The 24,308-nt window shown below is 37.5% G+C and overlaps 1 protein-coding gene across 1 annotated transcript in view; it reads left to right on the top strand.

Moving 5' to 3' along the window:
* PKD2L2 (polycystin 2 like 2, transient receptor potential cation channel) overlaps positions 1–24,308 on the top strand; it is a 47,741-nt gene that overhangs the window by 17,439 nt on the left and 5,994 nt on the right. Inside the window, exons 9-12 of the mRNA XM_014795796.2 lie at positions 15,828–15,948; positions 17,096–17,197; positions 18,714–18,778; positions 19,394–19,448. Coding sequence (XP_014651282.2) covers positions 15,828–15,948; positions 17,096–17,197; positions 18,714–18,778; positions 19,394–19,448 — 343 coding nt within the window. The remainder of the gene's footprint in view (positions 1–15,827; positions 15,949–17,095; positions 17,198–18,713; positions 18,779–19,393; positions 19,449–24,308) is intronic.

Raw genomic sequence — 24,308 nt, 5'->3', positions numbered from 1 at the left:
GTTAATAATAACACTTAGTAGCATTGGACATTGAATATATTTATAGAACCTTGGAAGTTTGTCTAACCTTGAATAGTGGTAGGAAAGGAAGTAGAAGGCACAGAATAAACAGGTAGAAAACTTTGGAATGGATGAATGAGGGGACTTCTACTTTTGGTAACGACGTGCTAGGTTATTTGGATCAGCCACCTCTTCAGGACAATTTAAAAGCTGGATGAAATATAGAAAACACTGAAGAACTAACAAAAAAGTGAGTAATATGAGGGCCAAAATCAGAAGGCAAGAATCCAGAGAAGTAAGCCCAGCACCCAAAGCTACTTTCGCACTGAAGGCTTTTGTTTTTTAGGTTGATAAGGATTTTTTTTTTATTGTGTTAAAATACACATAACATAAAATTTACCATCTTAACTATTTCTAAGTGTACAGTTCAGTGATATTAAGTACATTCGTCTTGTGCAGCCATCACCACCATCCATCTCAGAACACTTTTGATCTTGCAAAACTGAAACTCTATACCCATTAAACAAGAACTCTCTATTTCCTCCCTTACCCCAGCCCCTGGCAACCACCATTCTACTTTTTGTCTCTATGATTTTGATTACTGTAGGTACCTAGTGGAATCATACAGTATTTGTCTTTTTGTGAGTGATTTATTCGACTTAGCATAATGTCTTCAAGATTCAACAATGTTGTAAAATATGTCAGAATTTCCTTCCTTTTGGAGGCTGAATTATATTCCATTGTGTGTGTGTATGTGTGTATATATATATATGTATATATATATATATACACACACACACTACATTTTGTTTATCTGCTCATCTGTCAATGGACACTTGGGTTGCTTCCACAGTTTAGCTATTGTGAATAATGCTGCTATGAGAATATGGGTGTACAAACATCTCTTTGAGACCCTGCTTTCAATTCTTTTGGGTATATACCTAGAGGTAAAATTACTGGATCATATGGTAATTCTATTTTGAATTTTTTGAGGAACTGCCGTACTGTTTTCCACAGTAGCTATACCATTTTACATTCCCAATAACAGTGCCCAAGGATTTCAATTTCTTCACATCCTTATCAACACTTGTTATTTTCTGGGCTTTTTTTTTTTGATAGTAGCCATCCTAATGGGTGTGAGGTGATATCTCATTGTGGTTTTGATTTGCATTTCACTAATCATTAGTGATATTGATTACTATCTTTTCATGTGCTTATGCCTATGTTGGTCTCCTTGATGGTATCCTACAGGTCCCTTAGGCTCTGTTCACTTTTCTTCAATCATTTTCTTTCTTTTCCTCAGACTTGATAATTTCAATTGTCCTATCTTCAAGTTCACTGATTTTTTCCTTCTGCCTGTTCAGATCTGCCTTTGAATCCCTCTAGTGAATTTTCATTTTAGTTATTGTACTTTTCAGCTCTAGAATTTCTTTTTAGGTGTTCTAGCTCTTTATTGATATTTCCATTTTGTTCATACATTGTTTTCTTGACTTTCTCCATGTCTTCTTTTAGTTCTTTGAGCATCTTTCAGACAATTGTTTTAAAGTCTTTGTCTAGTAGGTGTGCCATCTGGTCTTTCTTGGGGATAGTTTCTATTGGTTTATTTTTTTTTCCTTTGAATGGGCCATACTTCCCTGTTTCTTTGTATGTCTTATTTTTCTTGTGTGGAAAACTAGACATTTAAATGTAATAATGTGATAACTGTGGAAATCAGATTCTTTCCCTTCCCCAGGGTTTACTGTTTTTTGCTTTTGATTGTTGTAGACTGTCTCCATGCTGACGATCAGCCTGAGGTGTAAACTTAAGATCTTCTCAGGTATTTTCTAAGACTGTGCCTTCTCCTGGGCATGCATGGTGACTTTCTAATTTCCTCCATATATGCAGTTGCTTTTGAATGTCCTAGTCTTTAATGTCTGGCTCCTAAAAGGGCAATAAAAGAAAAATGAAGGAGGAGGGAAGGGGACTGACCCTTTAAGTTCCAAGGACATTGCTTCAGCCAGAGGGGGAGGGGCTTGCAACAAAGTGGGAGAACATACCCACCTGCCTCTGTGTTTGCACCTATGTGAGCAGAAGCAGCAGTCAGCAATCAGAACACAGACCCTTGATGTTTAGAGCACAGGGTCTTTATTGCCCACCCCTGACTCCCGCAAGCTGTGTGTGAGCTGCTCCAGGAATACCTGCATGGCTTCCTGCCATAGGGTGAGGGGTGGGAGATGGGTAGCTGCTTGCAAACTAAAAGCTGAAATTAACCAAAATTGTTGAGCCTTTCCCTGGAAGTTGCAAGCCTTCAACAGACTCCAGAGCTCCAAAATAGTTACATCAGACAGATTCTACCAGTGTGATTGTTGTCTAGGTGGGGAGAAAGATTCCTAGTGCTTCTTACGCTACTATCTTCCCCAAATCCTCCTCCCTGAAGGCATTTTTGCTCATCCAGAAGAAATAGTTAAGAAACTGTGTTCCTGGCCACCTCTCAGGGAGAAGGAAACAGAAGGCAAAGCCCAGGGCCTGCGTGTGTGTGTGTGTGTGTGGGTGTATGTGAGGGGTGAGGGGAGAGGAAAATTGTCTAATAACCTCTCCACACATCAAGCAGAGAGCCTGAAGTGCTACAGCCTCAAGTTAAACGTGAATCCCTCATTGTGACTTGAAGTGTGAGTGTCCAAGGAATCTCATGTCTTGAACTAGAATTAAGATGGTCCCAGGCTAGAATGCCTGCAGGCACCTGCAGACACAAACAAAAAACCTCTCTAGAGAAATATATCTTCATCCTAAACCTCAAATTACTTCTCCAAGTAATTTTTTCAAATATAATTTACTGCTCATAGTCAAAGATAACCTGGTACATAAAGGTAAAAAAACAAAAGCAAGAACCAGCAGATAGAGCAGACAATAGAAACAGACTCAAAGACTTCAGATATTGAAATACTTAAGCATTATTTACTATATTTATTTTTTTTTTAATTTTTTGTTTATTGCAGTAACATTGGTTTATAACATTGTAAAAATTTCAGGTGTACATCATTGTACTTCTATTTCTGCATAGATTACATCATGTTCACCACCAAAATACTAATTACAACCCATCACCACACACATGTACTGAATTATCCCTTTCACCCTCCTCCCTCCCCCCTTCCCCTCTGGTAACCACCAATCCAATCTCTGTCCCTATGTGTTTGTTTATTGTTGTTATTATCTACTACTTAATGAAGGAAATCATGCGGTATTTGACCTTCTCCCTCTGACTTATTTCACTTTGCATTATACCCTCAATGTCCATCCATGATGTCACAAATGGCTGGATTTCATCGTTTCTTATGGCTGAGTAGTATTCCATTGTGTATATATACCACAGCTTCTTTATCCATTCGTCCCTTGATGGGCACTTAGGTTGCTTCCAAGTCTTGGCTATTGTGAATAACGCTGCAATGAACACATGGGTGCATGTACCTGTACAAATTGGTGTTTTCAAGTTCTTTGGATAAATACCCAGCAGTGGGATGGCTGGATCATATGGTAGTTCTATCCTTGATTTTTTGAGGAATCTCCATACTGTTTTCCATAGTGGCTGCACCAGTTTGCACTCCCACCAGCAGTGTATGAGAGTTCCCTTCTCTCCACATCCTCTCCAACACATGTTGTTTCCTGTCTTGTTAATTATAGCCATTCTGACGGGCGTCAGGTGATATCTCATTGTAGTTTTGATTTGCATTTCCCTGATAGTTAATGATTTTGAACATCTTTTCATGTGTCTGCTGGCCATCTGTATATCTTCTTTGGAGAAATGTCTGTTCAGGTCCTTTGCCCATTTTTTAATTGGGTTGGTAGTTTTTTTGTTGGTAAGATGCATGAGTTCTTTATATATTTTGGAGATTAAGCCCTTATCAGAAGTATGGTTTGCAAATATCTTCTCCCAATTGTTAGGTTGTCTTTTCGTTTTGTTGATGGTTTCTTTTGCTGTGCAGAAGCTTTTTAGTTTGATGTAGTCCCATTTGTTTATTTTTTCTATTGTTTCTCTTGCCCGGTCAGACGTGGTGTGTGAGAAGATGTTGCTAAGACTGATGTCGAAGAGCGTACTGCCTATGTTTTCTTCTAGAAGTTTCACAGTTTCAGGTCTTACATTCAAGTCTTTAATCCATTTGGAGTTAATTTTTGTGTATGGTGTAAGGTAAGGGTCTACTTTCATTTTTTTGCATATGGCTATCCAGTTTTCCCAACACCATTTGTTGAAGAGACTTTCTTTTCCCCATTGTATGTTCTTGGCTCCTTTGTCAAAGATTAGCTGTCCATAGATGTGTGGGTTTATTTCTGGGCTTTCGATTCTATTCCATTGATCTGTGTGTCTGTTTTTGTGCCAGTACCATGCTGTTTTGGTTACTACAGCTTTGTAGTATATTTTGAGAAATGAGGGAGTGTGATACCTCCAGCTTTGTTCTTTTTTCTCAGGATTCCTTTAGCTATTCGGGGTCTTTTGTTGTTCCATATAAATTTTAGGATTCTTTGTTCTATTTCTGTGAAAAATGTTGTTGGAACTTTGATAGGGATTGCATTGAATCTATAGATGGCTTTAGGAAGTATGGACATCTTAACTATGTTAATTCTTCCAATCCAAGAGCACGGAATATCTTTCCATTTCTTTGTGTCTTCTTCAATTTCTTTCAGAAATGTTTTATAGTTTTCGGTGTACAGATCTTTCACCTCTTTGGTTAAGTTTATTCCTAGGTATTTTATTCTTTTTGTTGCAATTGTAAATGGGATGGTATTCTTAATTTCTCTTTCTGCTACTTCGTTGTTAGTGTACAGAAATGCAACTGATTTTTGTATGTTGATTTTGTATCCTGCAACTTTACCATATTCGTTTATTACTTCTAAAAGTTTTCTGGTGGATTCTTTGGGGTTTTCTATATATAAAATCATGTCATCTGCAAATAGTGACAGTTTCACTTCTTCCTTTCCAATTTGGATCCCTTTTATTTCTTTCTCTTGCCTGATTGCTCTGGCAAGGACTTCCAGTACTATGTTAAATAGGAGTGGTGACAGTGGGCATCCTTGTCTGGTTCCTGTTCTTAGAGGGATGGCCTTCAGTTTTTCACCATTGAGGATATTAGCTGTGGGTTTCTCATATATGGTCTTTATTATGTTGAGGTACTTTCCTTCTATACCCATTTTATTCAGAGTTTTTATCATAAATGGATGCTGTATCTTGTCAAATGCTTTCTCTGCATCTATTGAGATGATCATGTGATTTTTATTCTTCATTTTATTAATGTGGTGTATTACGTTGATTGATTTGCGAATGTTAAACCATCCCTGCATCCCTGGAATAAATCCCACTTGATCATGGTGTATAATCTTTTTAACGTATTGTTGTATGCGATTTGCTAGTATTTTATTGAGGATTTTTGCATCGATGTTCATCAGTGATATTGGCCTGTAATTTTCTTTTTTTTTGTTGTCCTTGTCTGGTTTTGGTATCAGGGTAATGTCAGCTTCGTAGAATGAGTTAGGAGCTTCCCCCTCCTCAAGTTTTTGGAAGAGTTTGAGAAGGATAGGTATTAAGTCTTCTTTGAATGTTTGGTAGAATTCACCAGGGAAGCCGTCTGGTCCTGGACTTTTATTTTTGGGGAGGTTTGTGATTACTGTTTCGATCTCCTTACAGGTGATTGGTCTATTCAAATTCTCTACTTCTTCTTGATCCAGTTTTGGAAGGTTGTATGATTCTAAGAATTTATCCATTTCTTCCAGATTGTCGAATTGGTTGGCATATAGCTTTTCATAGTATTCTCTTATAATCTTTTGTATTTCTGAGGTGTCTGTTGTAACCTCTCCTCTTTCATTTCTGATTTTACTTATTTGTGCCTTCTCTCTTTTTTTCTTGGTGAGTCTAGCTAAAGGTTTGTCAATTTTGTTGATCTTTTCAAAGAACCAGCTCTTGGTTTTATTAATTTTTCTATTTTTTTTTGCTCTCTATTTCATTTATTTCTGCTCTGATTTTTATTATTTCCCTTCTTCTACTGATTTTGGGCTTTGTTTGTTCTTCTTTTTCCAGTTCCTTCAGGTGCATTGTTAGATTGTTTATTTGAGATTTTTCTTGTTTGTTGAGATAGGCCTGTATCGCTATAAACTTCCCTCTTAGAACTGCTTTTGCTGTATCCCATAAATTCTGGCATGTCGTATTTTCATTTTCATTTGTCTCCAGGTATTTTTTGATTTCTTCTTTGATTTCTTCGTTAACCCAGTCGTTGTTCAGTAGCATTTTGTTTAATCTCCACGTATTTGTGGCTTTTCTGATTTTCTTCCTATAGTTGATTTCTAGTTTCATACCGTTGTGGTCAGAAAAGATGCTTGGTATTATTTCAATCTTCTTAAATTTATGGAGACTTGTTTTGTGGCCTAATATGTGATCAATCCTGGAGAATGTTCCATGTGCCTTTGAAAAGAACGTGTATTCTTCGGTTTTTGGATGGAATGCTCTGTATATATCTACTAGGTCCATCTGTTCTAGTGTGTCGTTTAAGGCCAATGTTTCCTTATTGATCTTCTGTTTGGATGATCTATCCGTTGGTGTAAGTGGAGTGTTAAAGTCCCCTACTATTATTGTGTTACTGTCTATTTCTGTTTTTATGTCTGTTAATAATTGCTTTATATATTTAGGTGCACCTACATTGGGTGCGTAGATATTTACAAGTGTTATATCCTCTTGTTGGATTGTTCCCTTGATCATTATGTAATGCCCTTCTTTGTCTCTTTTTACAGTTTTTGTTTTAAAGTCTATTTTGTCTGATATGAGTACTGCTACCCCAGCTTTCTTTTCATTGCCATTTTCCTGGAGTATCTTTTTCCATCCCTTCACTTTCAGTTTGTGAGTGTCTTTAGGTCTGAAGTGTGTCTCTTGTATGCAGCATATATATGGGTTTTGTTTTTTTATCCAGTCAGCCACCCTATGCCTTTTAATTGGAACGTTTAGTCCATTGACGTTTAAAGTAGCTATTGATAAGTATGTACTTACTGCCATTTTTTAACTTTTTTTTTTTTCTCAGTGTTTTAGTAGTCCTTCTCTGTTCCTTTCTTCTTCTATACAGAATTGATGGTCTCTTTAGTTTGACCTCTGTCTGAAAGCTCTACTCTTTAACACCCCTCTTCCCTCCTTTTATGTTTTTGATATCATATCTAACCTCTTTTTTGTGCATTTGTATCCATTACCCTCTTATCATGGAAATAGATGATTTTTCCTATTTGTGGTCTTTTCTTTTCCCCTTAAATCAGTCCCTTTAACATTTCTTGTAGCACTGGTTTCTTGGTGACAAACTCCTTTAATTTTTGCTTATCTGGGAAAATTTTGATCTCTCCTTCCATTTTGAATGATAACCTTGCTGGGTAGAGTATTCTTGGCTGTAAGTTTTTTCCTTTTAGCACTTTAAATATATCATGCCACTCTCTTCTAGCCTGTAAGGTTTCTGCTGAGAAGTCAGCTGATAGCCTTATGGGGTTTCCTTTGTACGTAACTTGACATTCTCTTGTGGCTTTTAGGATTCTCTCTTTATCTTTAATTCTGGACATTTTGATTATGATGTGTCTTGGTGTGGGCCTCTTTGGGTTTATCTTGTTTGGGGCTCTCTGTGCTTCCTGTACCTGGATGTCTGTTTCCTTCCTTAGGTTAGGGAAGTTTTCATCTATTATTTCTTGAAATAGATTCTCTGACCCCTTGTCTCGCTCTTCTCCCTCCGGGACACCTATAACACGGATGTTAGTGCGCTTGATGTTGTCCCAGAGGTCCCTTAGACTGTCCTCACTCTTTTTAATTCTTTTCTCTTTTACCTGTTCACCTCGGGTAATTTCTTCTAGTCTTTCTTCCAGCTCACAGATCCGCTCTTCTGTATCCTCTACTCTGCTTTTGAGTCCCTCTAATGAATTTTTCATTTCCAGTATTGTATTCCTCATTTCTGATTGGTTCTTTTTTATATCTTCCATTTCTTTGTTGACATTCTCACTGAGTTCATCTATTCTTCTCCCCAGATCAGTGAGCATCCTTAACACTCTTAGTTTGAACTCTCTGTCGTGTAGGTTGCTCATTTCTGTTTCACTTAGTTCCTTTTCTGGGGTTTTGTCCTGTTCCCTTACTTGGAATGTATTCTTTTGCCTCTTCATTTTGCCTCTTTCCCTGTGCTTGTGTCTACGTATTAGGTAGGTCAGCTACGTCTCCTGCTCTTGGATAGGTGACCTTAGGTAAGTGATGGCTTAGGAGGCTTCCAGTGTGCTTCCCTCAGTTCTCAATGTTCCAGGGGTGACCCCTATGTGGGCTACGTGTATCCTTCTGCTGTGGCCTGTTTGCTCTCCCTGTAGGCACCCAGGGAGGCTGAGTTATGCTCCTGGCCAGCTGTTGTAATGCTCAGCTGCTTGTAGTTGTTGTGGGCCCTTCAGTCTCTTTATCAGGTGTGGGGATCCCCAGCACAGTTGGCTGCAAGTTCTAATACCACATTTGTGTTGCAGTATTTCTTTTAAGTGAGTAGGCCCCCACCGTGGCAGGTTGTTAGGCTCAGGGCCTTACAATTGCTGTAAGCCTCTAGCCTATTAGGTCTCTTGTCAGCTCTCTGAGGATTGAAGCTGGGTGGGGCTGGCCTCAGGCACAGGAGCACCCAATTGTTTCAGGTTTTGGAAGGTGGAGCAAACCTCCTATGTGGGTCTTTGAGAAGTACAAGTCTTCTGCGGCTGATAAGCCCTGCCGCCCACAGGTCCACACACACAGTCAACACAGTCCTGCCCCGTGTGAGCGCCCCGACCTCCCCAAGCGGACCCAGTCTCTCCACGGCGGGAGCCCCACACACTCTGCCACCGCCCCACACTCTCCACCCGCTCCTTGTGCACACCCTGCCCTGCCCAAGTTGGCTCAGTTGCCAGGCTGCAGAGAATCCAGTCACCAATCTATGCAGGCCCACAAGTTGCCTGAGGGCTTGTTGTTCGGTGGGGCCAGTATCTAGGGTGGGCTGCCTGCCCTGGCTGGGCTGGATTAAATCGGTGCTCTAGCGGGTGGGGCAGACCCTGGACTAGCAGGCCTCAGGGAGAACTCCAATGGTGTCTGTGTCAGCACGCCCACACCAGGCCACAACAATGGCCGCCGCCAATGTCCCAGTCCCTGGAGAGGTCTCACCCCTCACCGAGATGCACTCAGGGCCTATTAGGTGAGTCTCTTGTCACCAAAGCACTGTACACCTTTCTTGTGATTTTAGGGTGCTTCCTGAAACGGGTGAGTTTGCGCGCAGGCCCTTTAAGAGCCAGTTTTAGTTTCTTTGTGAACCGGGTTTTCTGGGGGTGCTCCCCAGTGTTTTAGTAGCAGGTACAGTCAGATATTATGCCGCTGGTCTCAGTTGTGCTGGGTCCACAATATGCCCACAGCGGGGGCACTCCCGGCTCAGGGCCCTGCGCCTCCAGGGAGGCTGCGTACCTGTGAGCTGCTCCCGGCGGCCGTGAAGCTGGCGGCTTGTGAAGGCGGCGTTTTTCCTCTCCAGAAGGGAGTCTCTGCCTCTTCCACCTCAGTTAGGATTGTCCGTTGTTGCAGGAGTTCCTCTCATCCAGTTTTCAGTTCTGTCTCAGGGGTAATTTTTCCACGAGTAGTTGTAAATTGGCTGTGTCCACAGGAGGAGGTGAGTTCAGAGTCTGCCTACGCCGCCATCTTGACTCCTCCTCCTATTTACTATATTTAGAGAAATAAAACACATCAGAAAATATCTTCAGAGAACAGGATAGTGACATATTTGAAAAAGTATCAAATAGAATTCTATAACTGAAAATGATAGCAACTGAGATTAAAAACCCAGTTGACAGGTTTGACAGCATATAAGACACAGATGAAAAGAGAATGATAAAGTGAAAAATAAATAGGTAAGAAAAAGTTATTGAAAATGTGGCATACCAAAATCAGTAGAAGGAAGGAAAAAATAAAAATCAGAGCAGAAATAAATGAAATAGAGACTAAAAAATCAATAGAAAAAAATCAATGAAATGAAGAGCTGGTTCTTTGAAAAGATAAACAAAATTAACAAACTTCTAGCTAGACTCACCAAGAAAAAAAGAGAGAAGGCTCAAATAAATAAAATCAGAAATGAAAGAGGAGAAATTACAATGGACATTTCAAAAATACGAAAGATTATAAGAGACCACTATGAAGAAACCAACAAATTGGATAATCTACAAGAAATGGATACATTCTTAGAATCATACAACTTTCCAAAACTGAGTCAAGAAGAAATAGAGAATTTGAATAGACAAATCACCAGTAAGGAGATTGAAACAGTAATCAAAAACCTCCCAAAAGAGGCTGGCCCCATGGCATAGTGGTTAAATCTGGCATGCTCCATTTCAGCAGCCCGGGTTTGCGGGTTTGGATCCTGGGCTCGGACGTACACCATTCATCAAGCCATGCTGTGGTGACAACCCACATACAAAATAAGGAAGATTGGCACAGATGTTAGCGCAAGGCTAATCTTCCTCGAGAAAAGAAAAGAGGAAGATTGGCAACAGATGTTAGCTCAGAGTGAATCTTCCTCACCAAAAAAAAAAACCTCCCAAAAAATAAAAGTCCAGGACCAGAGAGCTTCTGTGATGAATTCTACCAAATATTCAAAGAAGACTTAATACCTATCCTTCTCAAACTCTTCCAAAAAATTTAAGAGGAGGAGAAGCTTCCTAACTCATTCCATGAGGCCAACATTACCCTGATACCAAAACAAGACAAGGACAACCAAAAAAAGAAAATTACAGGCCAATATCACTGATGAACATTGATGCAAAAATACTCAACAAAATACTAGCAAATCGAATGCAACAATACATTAAAAAGATCATATACCATGAAGTGGGATTTGTTCCAGGGATGCAGAGATGGTTCAACATCCACAAATCAATCAACGTGATACACCATGTTAAGAAAATGAAGAATAAAAATCACATGATCATCTCAATAGATGCAGAGAAAGCATTGGACAAGATACAACATCCATTTATGATAAAAACTCTGAATAAAATGGGTATAGAAGGAAAGCACCTCAACATAATAAAGGCCATATATGACACACTTACAGCTAATATCATACTCAACAAAGAAAAACTGAAAGCTATCCTTGAAGAACAGGAACCAGACAACAATGTCCACTTTCGCCACTCTTTTTTTTTTTTTGTGGGGAAGATCAGCCCTGAGCTAACATCCATGGCAATCCTCCTCTTTTTGCTAAGGAAGACTGGCCCTGGGCTAACATCTGTGCCCATCTTCCTCCACTTTATATGGGACGCCGCCACAGCATGGCCTGATGAGCGGTGCATTGGTGCACACCCAAGATCCAAACCTGGGCCGCCAGCAGCAGAGCGCACACACTTAACCACTACGTCATGGAGCCAGCCCCTCACCACTCCTATTTAACGTAGTAGTGGAAGTCCTAGCCAGAGCAATCAGGCAAGAAAAAGAAATAAAAGGGATCCAAATTGGAAAGGAAGAAGTGAAACTGTCACTATTTGCAGATGACATGATTTTATATATAGAAAACCCTAAAGAATCCACCCAAAACTTTTAGAAAAAATAAATGAATACAATAAAGTTGCAGGATACAAAATCAACAGACAAAAATTTGTTGTGTTTCTATACACTAACAACAAAGTAGCAGAATGAGAAATTAAGAATACAATCCCAGGGCCGGCGCAGTGGCGTAGTGGTTAAGTTCGTGCACTCTGCTTTTGCGGCCCAGGATTTGCAGGTTCAGATCCCAGGCGTGGACCTATGCACCACTTATCAAGCCTTGCTGTGGCAGGCATCCTACATATAAAGTAGAAGAAGATGGGCATGGATATTAGCCCAGGGCCAATCTTCCCTAGCAAAAAGAGGAGGATTGGCAACAGATGTTAGCTCAGGGCTAATCTTCCTCATCAAAAAAAAAAAAAAAAGAATACAATCCCACTTACAATTGCAACAAAAAGAATAAAATACTTAGGAATAAATGTAACCAAAGATGTGAAAGATCTGTACTGTAAACTATAAAACATTTTGAAAGAAATTGAAGAGGACACAAAGAAATGGAAAGATATTCCATGCTCTTGGATTGGAAGAATTAACATAGTTAAAATGTCCATACTTCCTAAGGCAATCTACAGATTCAATGCAATCCCTATCAAAATTCCAACATTTTTCACAGAAATAGAACAAAGAATCCTAAAATTTATATGGAACAACAAAAGACCCTGAATAGCCAAAGGAATCCTGAGAAAAAAGAACAAAGCTGGAGGCATCACACTCACTGATTTCAAAATATACTACAAAGCTACAGTAATCAAAACAGCGTGGTACTGGCACAAAAACAAACAACAGACACAAAGATCAGTGGAACAGAATTGAGAACCCAGAAATAAACCCACACATCTGTGGACAACTAATTTTTGCCAAGGGCATGAAGAACATACAGTGGAGAAAGGAAAGTCTCTTCAATAAATGGTATTGGGAAAACTGGACAGCCACATGCAAAAAAATGAAAGTAGACCATTATCTTACTCTGTACACAAAAATTAACTCAAAATGGATTAAAGACTTGAATGTAAGACCTGAAACGATAAAACTTCTAGAAGAAAACATAGGCAGTATGCTCTGACATTGGTCTTAGCAGCATATTTTCAAAGACCATGTCTGACTAGGCAAGGGAAACGAAAGAAAAAATAAACAAATGGGACTACATCAAACTAAAAAGCTTCTGCACAGCAAAAGAAATCATCAACAAAACAAAAAGACAACCTAACAATTGGGAGAAGATATCTGCAAACTGTATATCTGATAAGGGGTTAATATCCAAAATATATAAAGAACTCATACATCTCAACAACAACAACAAAACCCAATTAAAAAATGGATAAAAGATCTGAACAGACCGTTTTCCAAAGAAGATATACAGATGTCCAACAGGCACATGAAAAGATGTTCAGCATCACTAATTATTAGGGAATGCAAATCAAAACTACAATGAGATATCACCTCGTGCCTGTCAGAATGGCTATAACTAACAAGACAAGAAATAACAAATGTTGGAGAGGATATGGAGAAAAGGGAACCCTCATTCACTGCTGGTGGGAGTGCAAACTGGTGTAGTCACTACGGAAAACAGTATGGAGAGTCCTCAAAAAATTAAGAATAGAAATACCATATGATCCAGCTATTCCACTGCTGGGTATTTTCCAAAGAACATGAAAACATGAATGCGTAAAGATACACACACCCTTATGTTCATTGTAGCATTAGCCAATAGCCAAGACTTGAAAGCAACCTAGGTGCCCATCAAGGGGCAAACGGATAAAGAAGATATGGTATATATACACAATGGAATACTACTCAGCTGTAAAAAAAGATGAAATCTTGCCATTTGCGACAACATCGATGGAGCTTGAGAGTATTATGCCAAGCAAAATAAGACAAATGGAGAAAGTCAAATACCATATGATCTCACTCATAAATAGAAGATAAAAACAACAACAAACAAATACATAGAGACAGAGACTGGATTGCTGGTTACGAGGGGAAGGGGGGAGGGGGGAGGACAAAAGGGGTGATTTGCACATGTGTATGGTGATGGATGGTAATTAGTCTTTGGGTGGTGAACATGATGTAATATACACAGAAATCGAAATATAATGATGTACACCTGAAATTTATATAATGTTATAAACCAATGTTACCTCAATAAAAAAGAAAATGTGGCATAGAGAGACAAAATGTTGGGAGAGGGTATGAGACATAAAGGATAGAGAGAAGGGCTAATTCATGTTTAACCTGAGTTACAGAAGAAGACAGTGTGGAATAGAGGCAATATTGGGAGAATGCTTAGGAATAGCTACCACCAAATCATGCCTCCAAGTGAGGGACTGGGAAGTCATATTAACCACAAATGGTACATTATTATGAAACAGTCTGTTAGCTATTTTATTCAATAAGAGAGAACTCTAGAAATCTAGCAGGGGTATCAAGTTATGAAATTATTTTCATTCAATATAACCCTGTATGCTGAGGGGTCATGGTGTTCCTTTTAGCTTGTGGGAAAAAAGGATAAACTAAGCTCCAAGTAAGAGGACAGAAGTGACAATTAACACTGTATTTGGAGTCTCCAGTTCCTGTGTGATTATAACCATTCAGTAAATTGCTCAGGTTTTTGTTATTCACATTATTATTTACAGAACAGAAGTATCTGGACACTTTCCTGATAGAAAAGGGCTGAATGGAAGCTTTAGTTAATGAGCTAATTTATGGAGAGGAGAAATGCTGCCTTTAACTTTTTTTGTATAAACACAACTTAAGGGTAAAAGATCAAGTTAGAAACAGGAAAACAGAATCTCTTATTCTCTTATTCCAGAGAGGAAAAAACATTTGCTGAAAAACTTTGCTCTCCTTCCAAGTCAGCATTTTTCTATCTTGTGTAAAAGAGCATTACAAACCAGTATTACAGTTTGAATAAATACTCTAAGTATGATTTAGTCAGATCTTAGTTAGGTACTGGGGGTGAAATTCTAGATAACTCTAGTCCTAGGACTCCAAGTAGCCAATTTCTTTAAATACATCTTCCTTCACTGTAGATAGCCCTATGCTCCCTCTACGTGATTCGCAAAAGCAAAAAGGAACAAGTGTTCTCCCTTTTGACTGACTGACCAATCATGCAAAGTATCTACATATTATTAAAAATTCCTTCCCAGGTTTCCTCTTAAAATAAAGAACTCACTATATAACTTATATCCCTGTTGTGTCTGGCAATGTCATTGCAAATTAATGTGAGAAAATAAAATAAGACTTCAAGTTAAGAAATCCTAATTCTACCTCTGCTACTACTTGCTCATTCAAAGCCTTAATTTCTTAATTTTTCATCTTTAAAATTAATAAAATAAAGTTTTGTAATATTTTAAATGCTATTTCACATCAAAACCAAGCTTTTATAGTTATTGAAGAGAATAAAATAAACCTCAGGATCACGTTTGAGGATCATTTGTAGCACTTGTTTGAGACTTAACAAGTGACAAATTGTTGGCATCCTTATTTTAGCAGAACAGGTGCAAAAATTAAACATATCATTAATATTAGAAATTTTAGGGCTCTTGGGTCTAAGTACAAGTTGAAAATCACTGACTGGGGGCCGCCTCGTGGCTTAGCGGTTAAGTGCAGGCGCTCCACTACTGGTGGCCCGGGTTCGGATCCTGGGTGCGCACCGACGCACTGCTTTTCTGGCCATGCTGAGGCCGCGTCCCACATACAGCAACTAGAAGAATGTGCAACTATGACATACAACTATCTACTGGGGCTTTGGGGGGACAAAGAAAAAGAGAAGGATTGGCAATAGATGTTAGCTCAGAGCCGGTCTTCTTCAGCAAAAAAAGAAGAGGATTAGCATGGATGTTAGCTCAGGGCTGATTTTCCTCACAAAAAAAAAAAAAAGAAGAAAATCACTGACTGAACAAGGTCAAAGTATTCCAAGTTTTAGAAGGGCACAGGCAGGGCTAAGGAAACCACTGCCAAGACGAGTTGGTAAGCAGGTATCTCAAGGTTCAAATCTTGTAGGTGAACATTGGGTTCACATTGGTTAAATAAATTGAAGCCCATGATTTCCTGAACTACCTGTTCAGCTACTGAGGTACCTCAAGTCTTGCCTTTAGGGGAATTTTCTACATCCGGTTTTATAGAACTCTGTGCTAACATAACTAAAGCCAGAGAACATACGCCACATGCAGCCACTTTCCTAGACACATTGGTAACTCCATCAGTCATCATGCATGTATAAAGAGAAATAATATTTTCTAATGTTTTTCTTTCTTCCCATCAGATTTGCACAATTTCGAATTATTCTTGGAGATTTTAATTTTGCTGGAATTCAGCAAGCCAATCGTATCTTGGGACCCATTTACTTCATCACTTTCATCTTTTTTGTGTTCTTTGTCCTGCTGGTAAGAATGACCATATATGTTCCCTTTTTTGCTTACATTTTTTAGAATAATAAAATGAAATTACTAATTTGGAAGAAATTATAGTATCACTGCCTAGCTGTCACAACACTTTACATTTATTAAGAATGGTGTGTTCTACACAGAAATTGAAATATAATGATGTACACCTGAAATTTATATAATGTTATAAACCGATGTTACCACAATAAAAAAAAAGAATAGTGTGGATTCCTAGTAATCTAGGTTCTCCAGTCCAATGTCTGAATGTTTTCAAGTTGTCCAATGGAGAATGTGATCACAATAGTTACCATCTGGGTATTTGTTGTGCGCCAAGAATGTGCTAAATCTTCTACACATATAACTTGAACGTCCAGGTCTCTCCAGCCTGGGACATGCCATACCAGTAGGTATGAATTAGGCCCTTTATATTCTGCCTATATTGCAATGGCTTTTGGCCCTTACAGCTGAAAGCTCACACGTTTGTGATTTTTAGAAGTCCCCAGGATGGGTCTCTCACGTGTGCAGAGGACAAATCTATTTGGGCTTCCTAATCCAGGAACCTGGCCTTCCTAGTCAAGGCACTGCTACTGTCCTCCATGAAAACATTTTTTTGTCACACACAGCAGATATACCCTGGTGGTGGCCAAGAGTCCTCAGGGTGACAGAGCTGGGCCACAGTGACAAGTGGAGAGGAGGGCTGGGGGTAAGAATACCCTCTCCACAATTCTGTTTGTGTTATCTGGACATTAGTAGTCATAAGAGCCTTAGTAAGATTCTGCCTTTAAACAGCTTTATAGAATTAAAAAAAAAAAAAAACACTGCCCTTAGGAACATATAGTTACATTATTCTGTTTTTTTCTTCTGATATGTAATATTGATAAATTAATGTATATATATTAGTAACCAGTTCACATGCACTATTTTACATTCTGCTTTTCTCATTTACCATAAATATATATGCCTATATCCACACACTACACATTTCCCATTCTACTATATTATAGTCTGCAAAGCCATTTCTCAAGTATTGAGCATATGAGTTACTTTTAAAATTTAAATCTAACTTTACAAATCCCAGCACCTGTCAAAGTCACTAACATTTAAACTAAATTTTTATTGAAATAATTATTTGAATATTTCTCCCCAGAACATGTTCTTGGCAATAATTAATGATACCTATTCTGAAGTGAAAGCTGATTATTCACTAGGCAGAAGGCCAGATTTTGAGCTTTGTAAAATGATTAAAGAGGTATGTCAAATTCTTTTCCTAATTAGAATTCTAAGACAAATCTTGTACAGTTTTATACTCTTATAGTTTAAGTAACACTTAAACCCCAAGTGGTAGTGGGTTTTGGGGATTTTTTTGGGGGGGGGTGTTTTTTTGTTTTGGTCCAGTGTTACTCATATTCGTATAATTTCACTAACAAGGCAGTGAGATACGCTCTCTGGCTTTAAAAATGTGGCCAAAATTATTTCCGAGTTCCATATATCAAATAGTAATTGAGCTGTTTACTAAATGCAAAGCACTGTTGGATATTATAATAACTCGTTCTTCTCTCCAAAAGTTTTAATTTAGATGCTGGTAAATTTCCACAAACAATTTAAACTCAGAACTCCATGTGCCTTATCTTCCTCACTTTCCTGTTTGTGTTAATGGCAACGCTCTTCTCAGTCACCCACCCTGGCTCAAAAACCTTGGACTTTTTATTCCCTTGTCCCTTATATGCTCTGTTGCCAAGGCTTGTGTGTAAAGTTCATCTCTGTATTTTTGCTCACTTATGTGGAACTCAAGGACTCTTTGAATTCTAACTGCCATCACTAAATTAGGGCCCTAAGTACTTTTCACCCAGCCTTCTGAATAGTAACATGTTCTTAACTGTTCTAGCCTCTTTCCTGTGCCAGCCCAGCTCTGATCATATCATTTCTCTGCTCAGAATTCTTCAAAGTTTCCCTGGGCCTGTCAAAATAAGTCCAAATTCTTTACTCAAACATTCAAGGCCCTTCTCAATTCTCACAGTCTCAACCTAGCTTTATTCATTATCACTTAACTATAGAATTTCTACCTTCCCTGCCTCCATTTACAGCACTGAACGTCCCAGCTAATGTGTGAGCACAGTGCTCTTTGCTATGCTCTCACTCTCTCCTCTGGGCCTCTACTCATCTCATCCCCTAACTCCAGGAATATTCCCTCCACTCTCTCACTGACATTCTGTTCTCCCTGACAGAGTGGAATCTTCCCTGTCCTCTCAACACCTACTCTCACTTTGAGTGTAGCAGAGTTGTGTGTACCATCTTGCCCATCTCTGCATACCCACGGCTCTAACCATAGCACTTCACATAGAAAAGGTCCTAATAGCTGTGGGGTTAGTTCTGCCCAAGAACTTACCTGTAACAGAAAACTATTAATATGTCCCCCATTGAGCTTAACTGTGGTTTTTTTCATCTTTTATCTCTTGATTATGATGTTGGTTATGTGCATTAAAGTGTTAACATCCTTAATGCAATACATGTTAATAATACTCTTTAAAGATTTTTTTCAAGTTCAAGTATGATGTCCACAAGAGAACCCCTTTTTCTTTTTCACCATCAGGCAGAAACCATAAGTGGTGACAAAGTGAAAGGATAATCATAGCATTTGCCTCCACATTTCTATAGGGTAGCTGTCCCTAGAGACAAGCATTCCATATTCCCTTTACCTTGATCAAACATTAACAGTACAGGATATATTTTTTGATGAACTTTTAACTATTTTTAATTATGCCCAGAGTTACAACAATGCTCTCGAAAAACTCAATCTAAAGAAACCTCAAAAGGATGAAAACAAGAACAAGTAAGACGACTTTCCCTAAATTTTTAACTTACCATTTTAAAGCTCTAAATTATATGAGATGTAAGGTTACAATGAGAGTAAGGTTTTGATTGCAAAACACTCACCATCAAATGTGCAGATTCTAAATATGTTCTCAATACATTCAGCTAGTGCCTTCTAATTTCTGAGAGTGTCATGAAACTCTAAGCTAATTTAAAATTAATGTAAGGCATGCCATGCCACTCAGAGTTTTAACAGAAAGCTGGACAGGAGAGTAAAGTTCCTCTAAAAAGGTAAGAAACAGTTTTAGTCTACATTAAGTGCATTTATTTAGCTATCAAAATAAAAATATTTTTACACAAAATATTTAAAGATACACATATTTATTGAGTCATTTTGGTGTCAAACTGCTTCCAAACTCATACTTCTGGCAATGGGACACAATATAAACATTTTTTTATAGGTATAAATGGGATACTCTGGAAAACTTATTAATAACCACATTTTCCAAATAATTAGTGTTGTCAGAAAGAACAGAAATGCAATTCAGATCCTTACTACATATCTGATTGTATTTTATGCTGGCACTTCCCTTTTTACTGTCACATGCCTCTGATTTTTATTTTATATTCTCAGTATGAAAAGCGGAGATTTGGCTGAACGAGCCAGAAGAGAAGGCTTTGACGAAAATGTAAGATTTTAATTTTATCATAAAGAAATGATAACTCTATTAGAAATACGCTTACAAAAAAGTTCTGATTAAGAATTAATGATTTGGTTTTTTCAGAGCAGGAATTGCCACCTCCAAATATTTCTCTCAGAATCTAGATCCTTTCCTGTTTAGGACAAATCATTTGGATTCCAGATGTTCCCTCTCTCTTATTGGTGCTCTCAGCCAGACACCCTGGTCCTACAGCTGTACACTCGCTATGGGACCATCACACAGGGTTTAGTGAATACACTCTATTGAGATGATATAATTTTTCTCTTGCAATCATTAATGTGATGAATCACTTTAATGATTTTTTTTATATTTCAAAATTGTAATATATATGTTCAACAAATCACTTATTTTAAGAAACAATTATAAAGCAAACCCTCACATACAATTACCACCCAAGTGAAAAAAACAGAACATTGCTCTACTTCTGATTGCCAGCCCAACCCCTGAATTGCTCAGAAAGAGGACAGCATGGTCAGGAAATTGGAATAAGCAAGAAAGTACATATGTTGGAGTGAGGTTTCTCATTATCAGATAACGGAGTTACAAAAATGGAAAGGTTGAAGGTTAAAACGAACCTTGCGGTGTTGGATTAGAATTTGCAGATGTATATGTGTGTGTGTGTATTTTCTAGCTCTGTTGCCCACATTTGAATTGTGGTTACTCTCAGACACCATAAGGTCCTGCTGTCCTAGCACTTCCACTGAGAAAGCTAGAAGCAATGACATCCTAGTAGCAATGACACAACTAGTGCCTAGATCTTGGTTTCCAAATACCATTCTCCTCTAAAAGGAACCAAGGCTCCTTGGAGATAAGGCTAATTCCAGGGCTGAAAAGTACAAGATGAGTCTGGAATATCTTCTTGAGCCAGAAAGTACAAGTGCTCACAGACTGATGGAAATCTATGAAAAAGAGACAAGAGTCAGCTTGAAGGGGCTCCCACTGGCCAAATCTGGGACTATTTAAGCACTATAACGAATAACGACTTATAACTCATTGAATAAAATAGAATTCCATGAGTCCACACTGATCTAAACATACACATGAATAAAAGTCTGAGGAAGAATAGGACATTTCCACACCTCTCCACAAAATACATACTAATTACAAAAAGAAAAGGGGTAATGTCAGAGTGGAGAAGTCTGGCAGATATCACCTTAATCAGTACTGGAACAAGTCGAAATCATACCCCACCTGAAAGGATGCCAAAGAGAACACAGCATCCGTTCTGTAACATCTGCCAAAGATGCATAACATAATGAAACATCAGACAAAGCTAAACTTAGGGACAATCTACAAAATAACTGGCCTATATTCTTCAAAAGTGTCAAAGTCATGAAAGTCAAGGTAGAGCTGAGGAACTATGCAAGACTGAATGAGATTAAAAGACAAGAATATACAACGCATAATCCTGAACTGGATCTTTTTACTATAAAAGGCATCACTGGAACAACTGGTAAATTTGAATGGGGGACTGAGGATTAGATGGTAATAATCTATCAATATTAATTTTCTGATTCTGATAGTTGTACTGTGATTATAAAGGAGAATGTCCTTGTATCCAGGAAACATACACTGAAGTATTCAGGAACAATGGGGCATTCATGTTGGCAACTTCAAATACTTCAGGGGAAAAAAAGTATTTGTATTGTTCTTGTAACTTTTCCGTAAGTTTGAAATTCCTATAAAAAACAAAATAAAACTATATTTCAATAAACCATTTCTGAAATAAAAGATACCTGGATAAAGTACCTAGAATGAACATGAGCCTTATCCAAGTAAAATTTGGATTTACTTACAAGGAAAATAAAATCAGGTTAGCATGACAACATTCAACACCATAAATCAACAGAACACCTAAAATATATGCAAGGAAAGAAAACGTAAGCCAAGGATTTTTATATCCAGCAAAGCCGTGCTTCAGTATAAAGGCTCAAACAGTTTTGAACGTGTAAGAACTCAAAGAATACTGTTGTATTCCTGAGGATTCTACAAGAAGATCAGCTTCAGCCAACTAAGAGATGATTGGAGAAATGTTGGAAAAAAGAAGGGCGAGAGAAGGTATAAAGTGCAAAAAGCTGACTGACTGGTGCACATGTAATAGCTAGTAGTGAAAGAATTATCATTTAGAGTTAATAATCAAGAAGAAGAAACTGTAGCATATTTAAGAGTACAATAGTAAAAATATATTGTTTTACTGATTTTAAAACATTTTTTTTCACATTTTAACATCTCTGAAATCAAGATGTGCTTTATGGTTGGTGGATAGTGTGTCATACTTTACCTGGCAGCATTTTTTTCCCCAAGTGGTACATAAAATAATGGGGTATCTTACAATAAACTCCATCTCTCAGATACAATGAAATTTGGTAATACAATTAAATATAATTGGGTAGTAGAGAGGAAGGAGATATGGAGGAAAAAATTACAAGCTAATTTTCTTGTTCAACTTGTTTGGTTCCTTGTTGAGGGAACCAAAGCAAGAAAGGGAGGACTCAGAGTGTATAGAAAGATACATGAATAAAGACAAACCCCTAAAACAAAAATGCATACACTTCTGAAGTGCAGAAGTACCAAAACAAAAAAAAGAACAGAAAATATACCACATGGTAAAAGACTTAAAATATAACATAAAACAAGATGATGTAACTGTGACCATATATATTTGACATATCAGTAAAGGCGACTAAATTCAATTTATTTAACAAGAAAAAGAAAATATTTTCAGATTGAATCACGAAGCAGCACCCAATTCTATGCTAGATCCTAAAATATATACCTAAAACAATGTGATTCAGAAAAGTTAAATGTGAAAGCATGAGCAAAGGTAGAACTGGAAAGCTAAAGATATCAGGGGATACAACTTAATGTAAGTCAAGGTAGAATTCTAGACAAAAAGCTCTAAATGAGATGAAGGGCAGTTTATAAGGCTAAGATAAACCTTAATAGTTATGATTATCTATACACCAAATAATATTTCATCAACTTCCATAAAGTAAAGACTACTGGACTTATAAAAGGAGGAATAGACAGGAACACGCTAAAAATAGAGAACAGAGCAAGGAAAAAAAAAGGATAAAAAAACCCAAAGCAAAACAACATAATGAATAAGGCAATCTTAGAGTTAAGTATTAAACTCTTTATAGTCAGAAGATAAACCTGCTTGTCAAAAACCTATTCATGAAAATTGATCATGTATTGGGCTACAAAGAAAATCTTAATAAATTCCAAAAAGTAGTTAATGTAGAAAAAAATTCTCTGAAAACAACATAATAAAAATTTTATTAACAAAATTAGAAAATAAAGCTTCTTTAACCAAGAAATTTTTAAACTGTCTATTAAAAGATTCTTGAATCAAATAGAAAATACAAAATGAAATTGCAGAATTCCTAGAAAATAAAGTAATAAAAGCACTACATATAGCAGAATCTATGAGATAAAGTCAAAGACTAACCAGAGGAAAATTAATAGCCTTAAATTTATCAATAAAAATCAAAGACTGAAAAGAAATTAATTTTAGCATGTAACTCAAAAAAGTTATAAAGGAACAATAAATAGAAAGAAAACAGAAATAAAGAGAAAAGCAGAATTCATGAGTTACAAACAAAAAGCAGTATAAATAAATAAAAGGCTGGTCTTTGAAAAGATTAGGGAAAAGAAACCACTAGACAACAAATAGAATAAGAAAGAAAAAGCATAAACATACAAAGTAAGTGGGCTGGCCCTGTGGCTTAGCGATTAAGTGTGTGCGCTCTGCTGCCGGCGGCCCGGGTTCGGATCCCGGGCGCGCACCGACGCACCGCTTCTCTGGCCATGCTGAGGCCGTGTCCCACGTACAGCAACTAGAAGAATGTGCAGCTATGACATACAACTATCTACTGGGGCTTTGGAGGGAAAAAATAAATAAATAAAATCTTTAAAAAAAAAAGCATCATACTAAAAATCAAAAAAAAACATACAAAGTAAGAAATTACAATGGGGAAATAATCAAGAAGCAAAAGGAATTAAAAAATACTGCTGAAAGAAAGTGAAGAAGACACAAACAAATGGAAAGATATTCTGTGATCATGGATTGGAAGAATTAATAGTTAAAATGTCCATATTACCCAAAGCAATCTACAGATTCAACACAATCCTTATCAAAATTCCAATGGCATTTTTCACAGAAATAGAACAAACAATCCTAAAATTTGTATGGAACCAAAAAAGACCCTGAATAGCCAAGCAATCTTGAGAAAAAAGAACAAAGCTGGAGGCACCAGGCTTCCTGATTTCAAACTATATTACAAAGCTATAGTAATCAAAACAGTATAGTATTTGCATAAAAGCAGACACACAGACTAATGGAACAGAATAGAGAGCCCAGAAATAAACTCACGCAAATATGGTCAATTAATTTATGACAAAAGAGCCAAGAATATGCAATGAGGAAAGGACAGTCTCTTAAATAAATGGTGTTGGGAAAACTGGACAGCCACATGCAAAAGAATGAAACTAGACCACTATCTTACACTGTACACAAAAATTAACTCAAAATGGATTAAAAACTCCTAAAAGAAAACATAGACAGTAAGCTCCTTGATGTCAGTCTTGGCAATAATTTTTTAGATTTGGCACCAACAGTCAAGGCAACAAAAGCAAAAATAAACAAGTGGGACTACATCAAAGTAAAAAGCTTCTGCACAGCAAAGAAAACCATCAACAAAGTGAAAAGGCAACCTACGGAATGGGAGAAAATATCTGCAAATCATATATCTGATAAGTGGTTAATATCCAAAATATATAAAGAACTCATACAACTCAATAACAAACAACCCAATTAAAAAATGA

This window comes from Ceratotherium simum, chromosome 4, assembly GCF_057802395.1.
Source record: "Ceratotherium simum simum isolate JZ-2026a chromosome 4, ASM5780239v1, whole genome shotgun sequence".
NCBI classification, from domain to species: Eukaryota; Metazoa; Chordata; class Mammalia; order Perissodactyla; family Rhinocerotidae; genus Ceratotherium; species Ceratotherium simum.
This window is presented reverse-complemented; position numbering and strand designations above follow the sequence as displayed.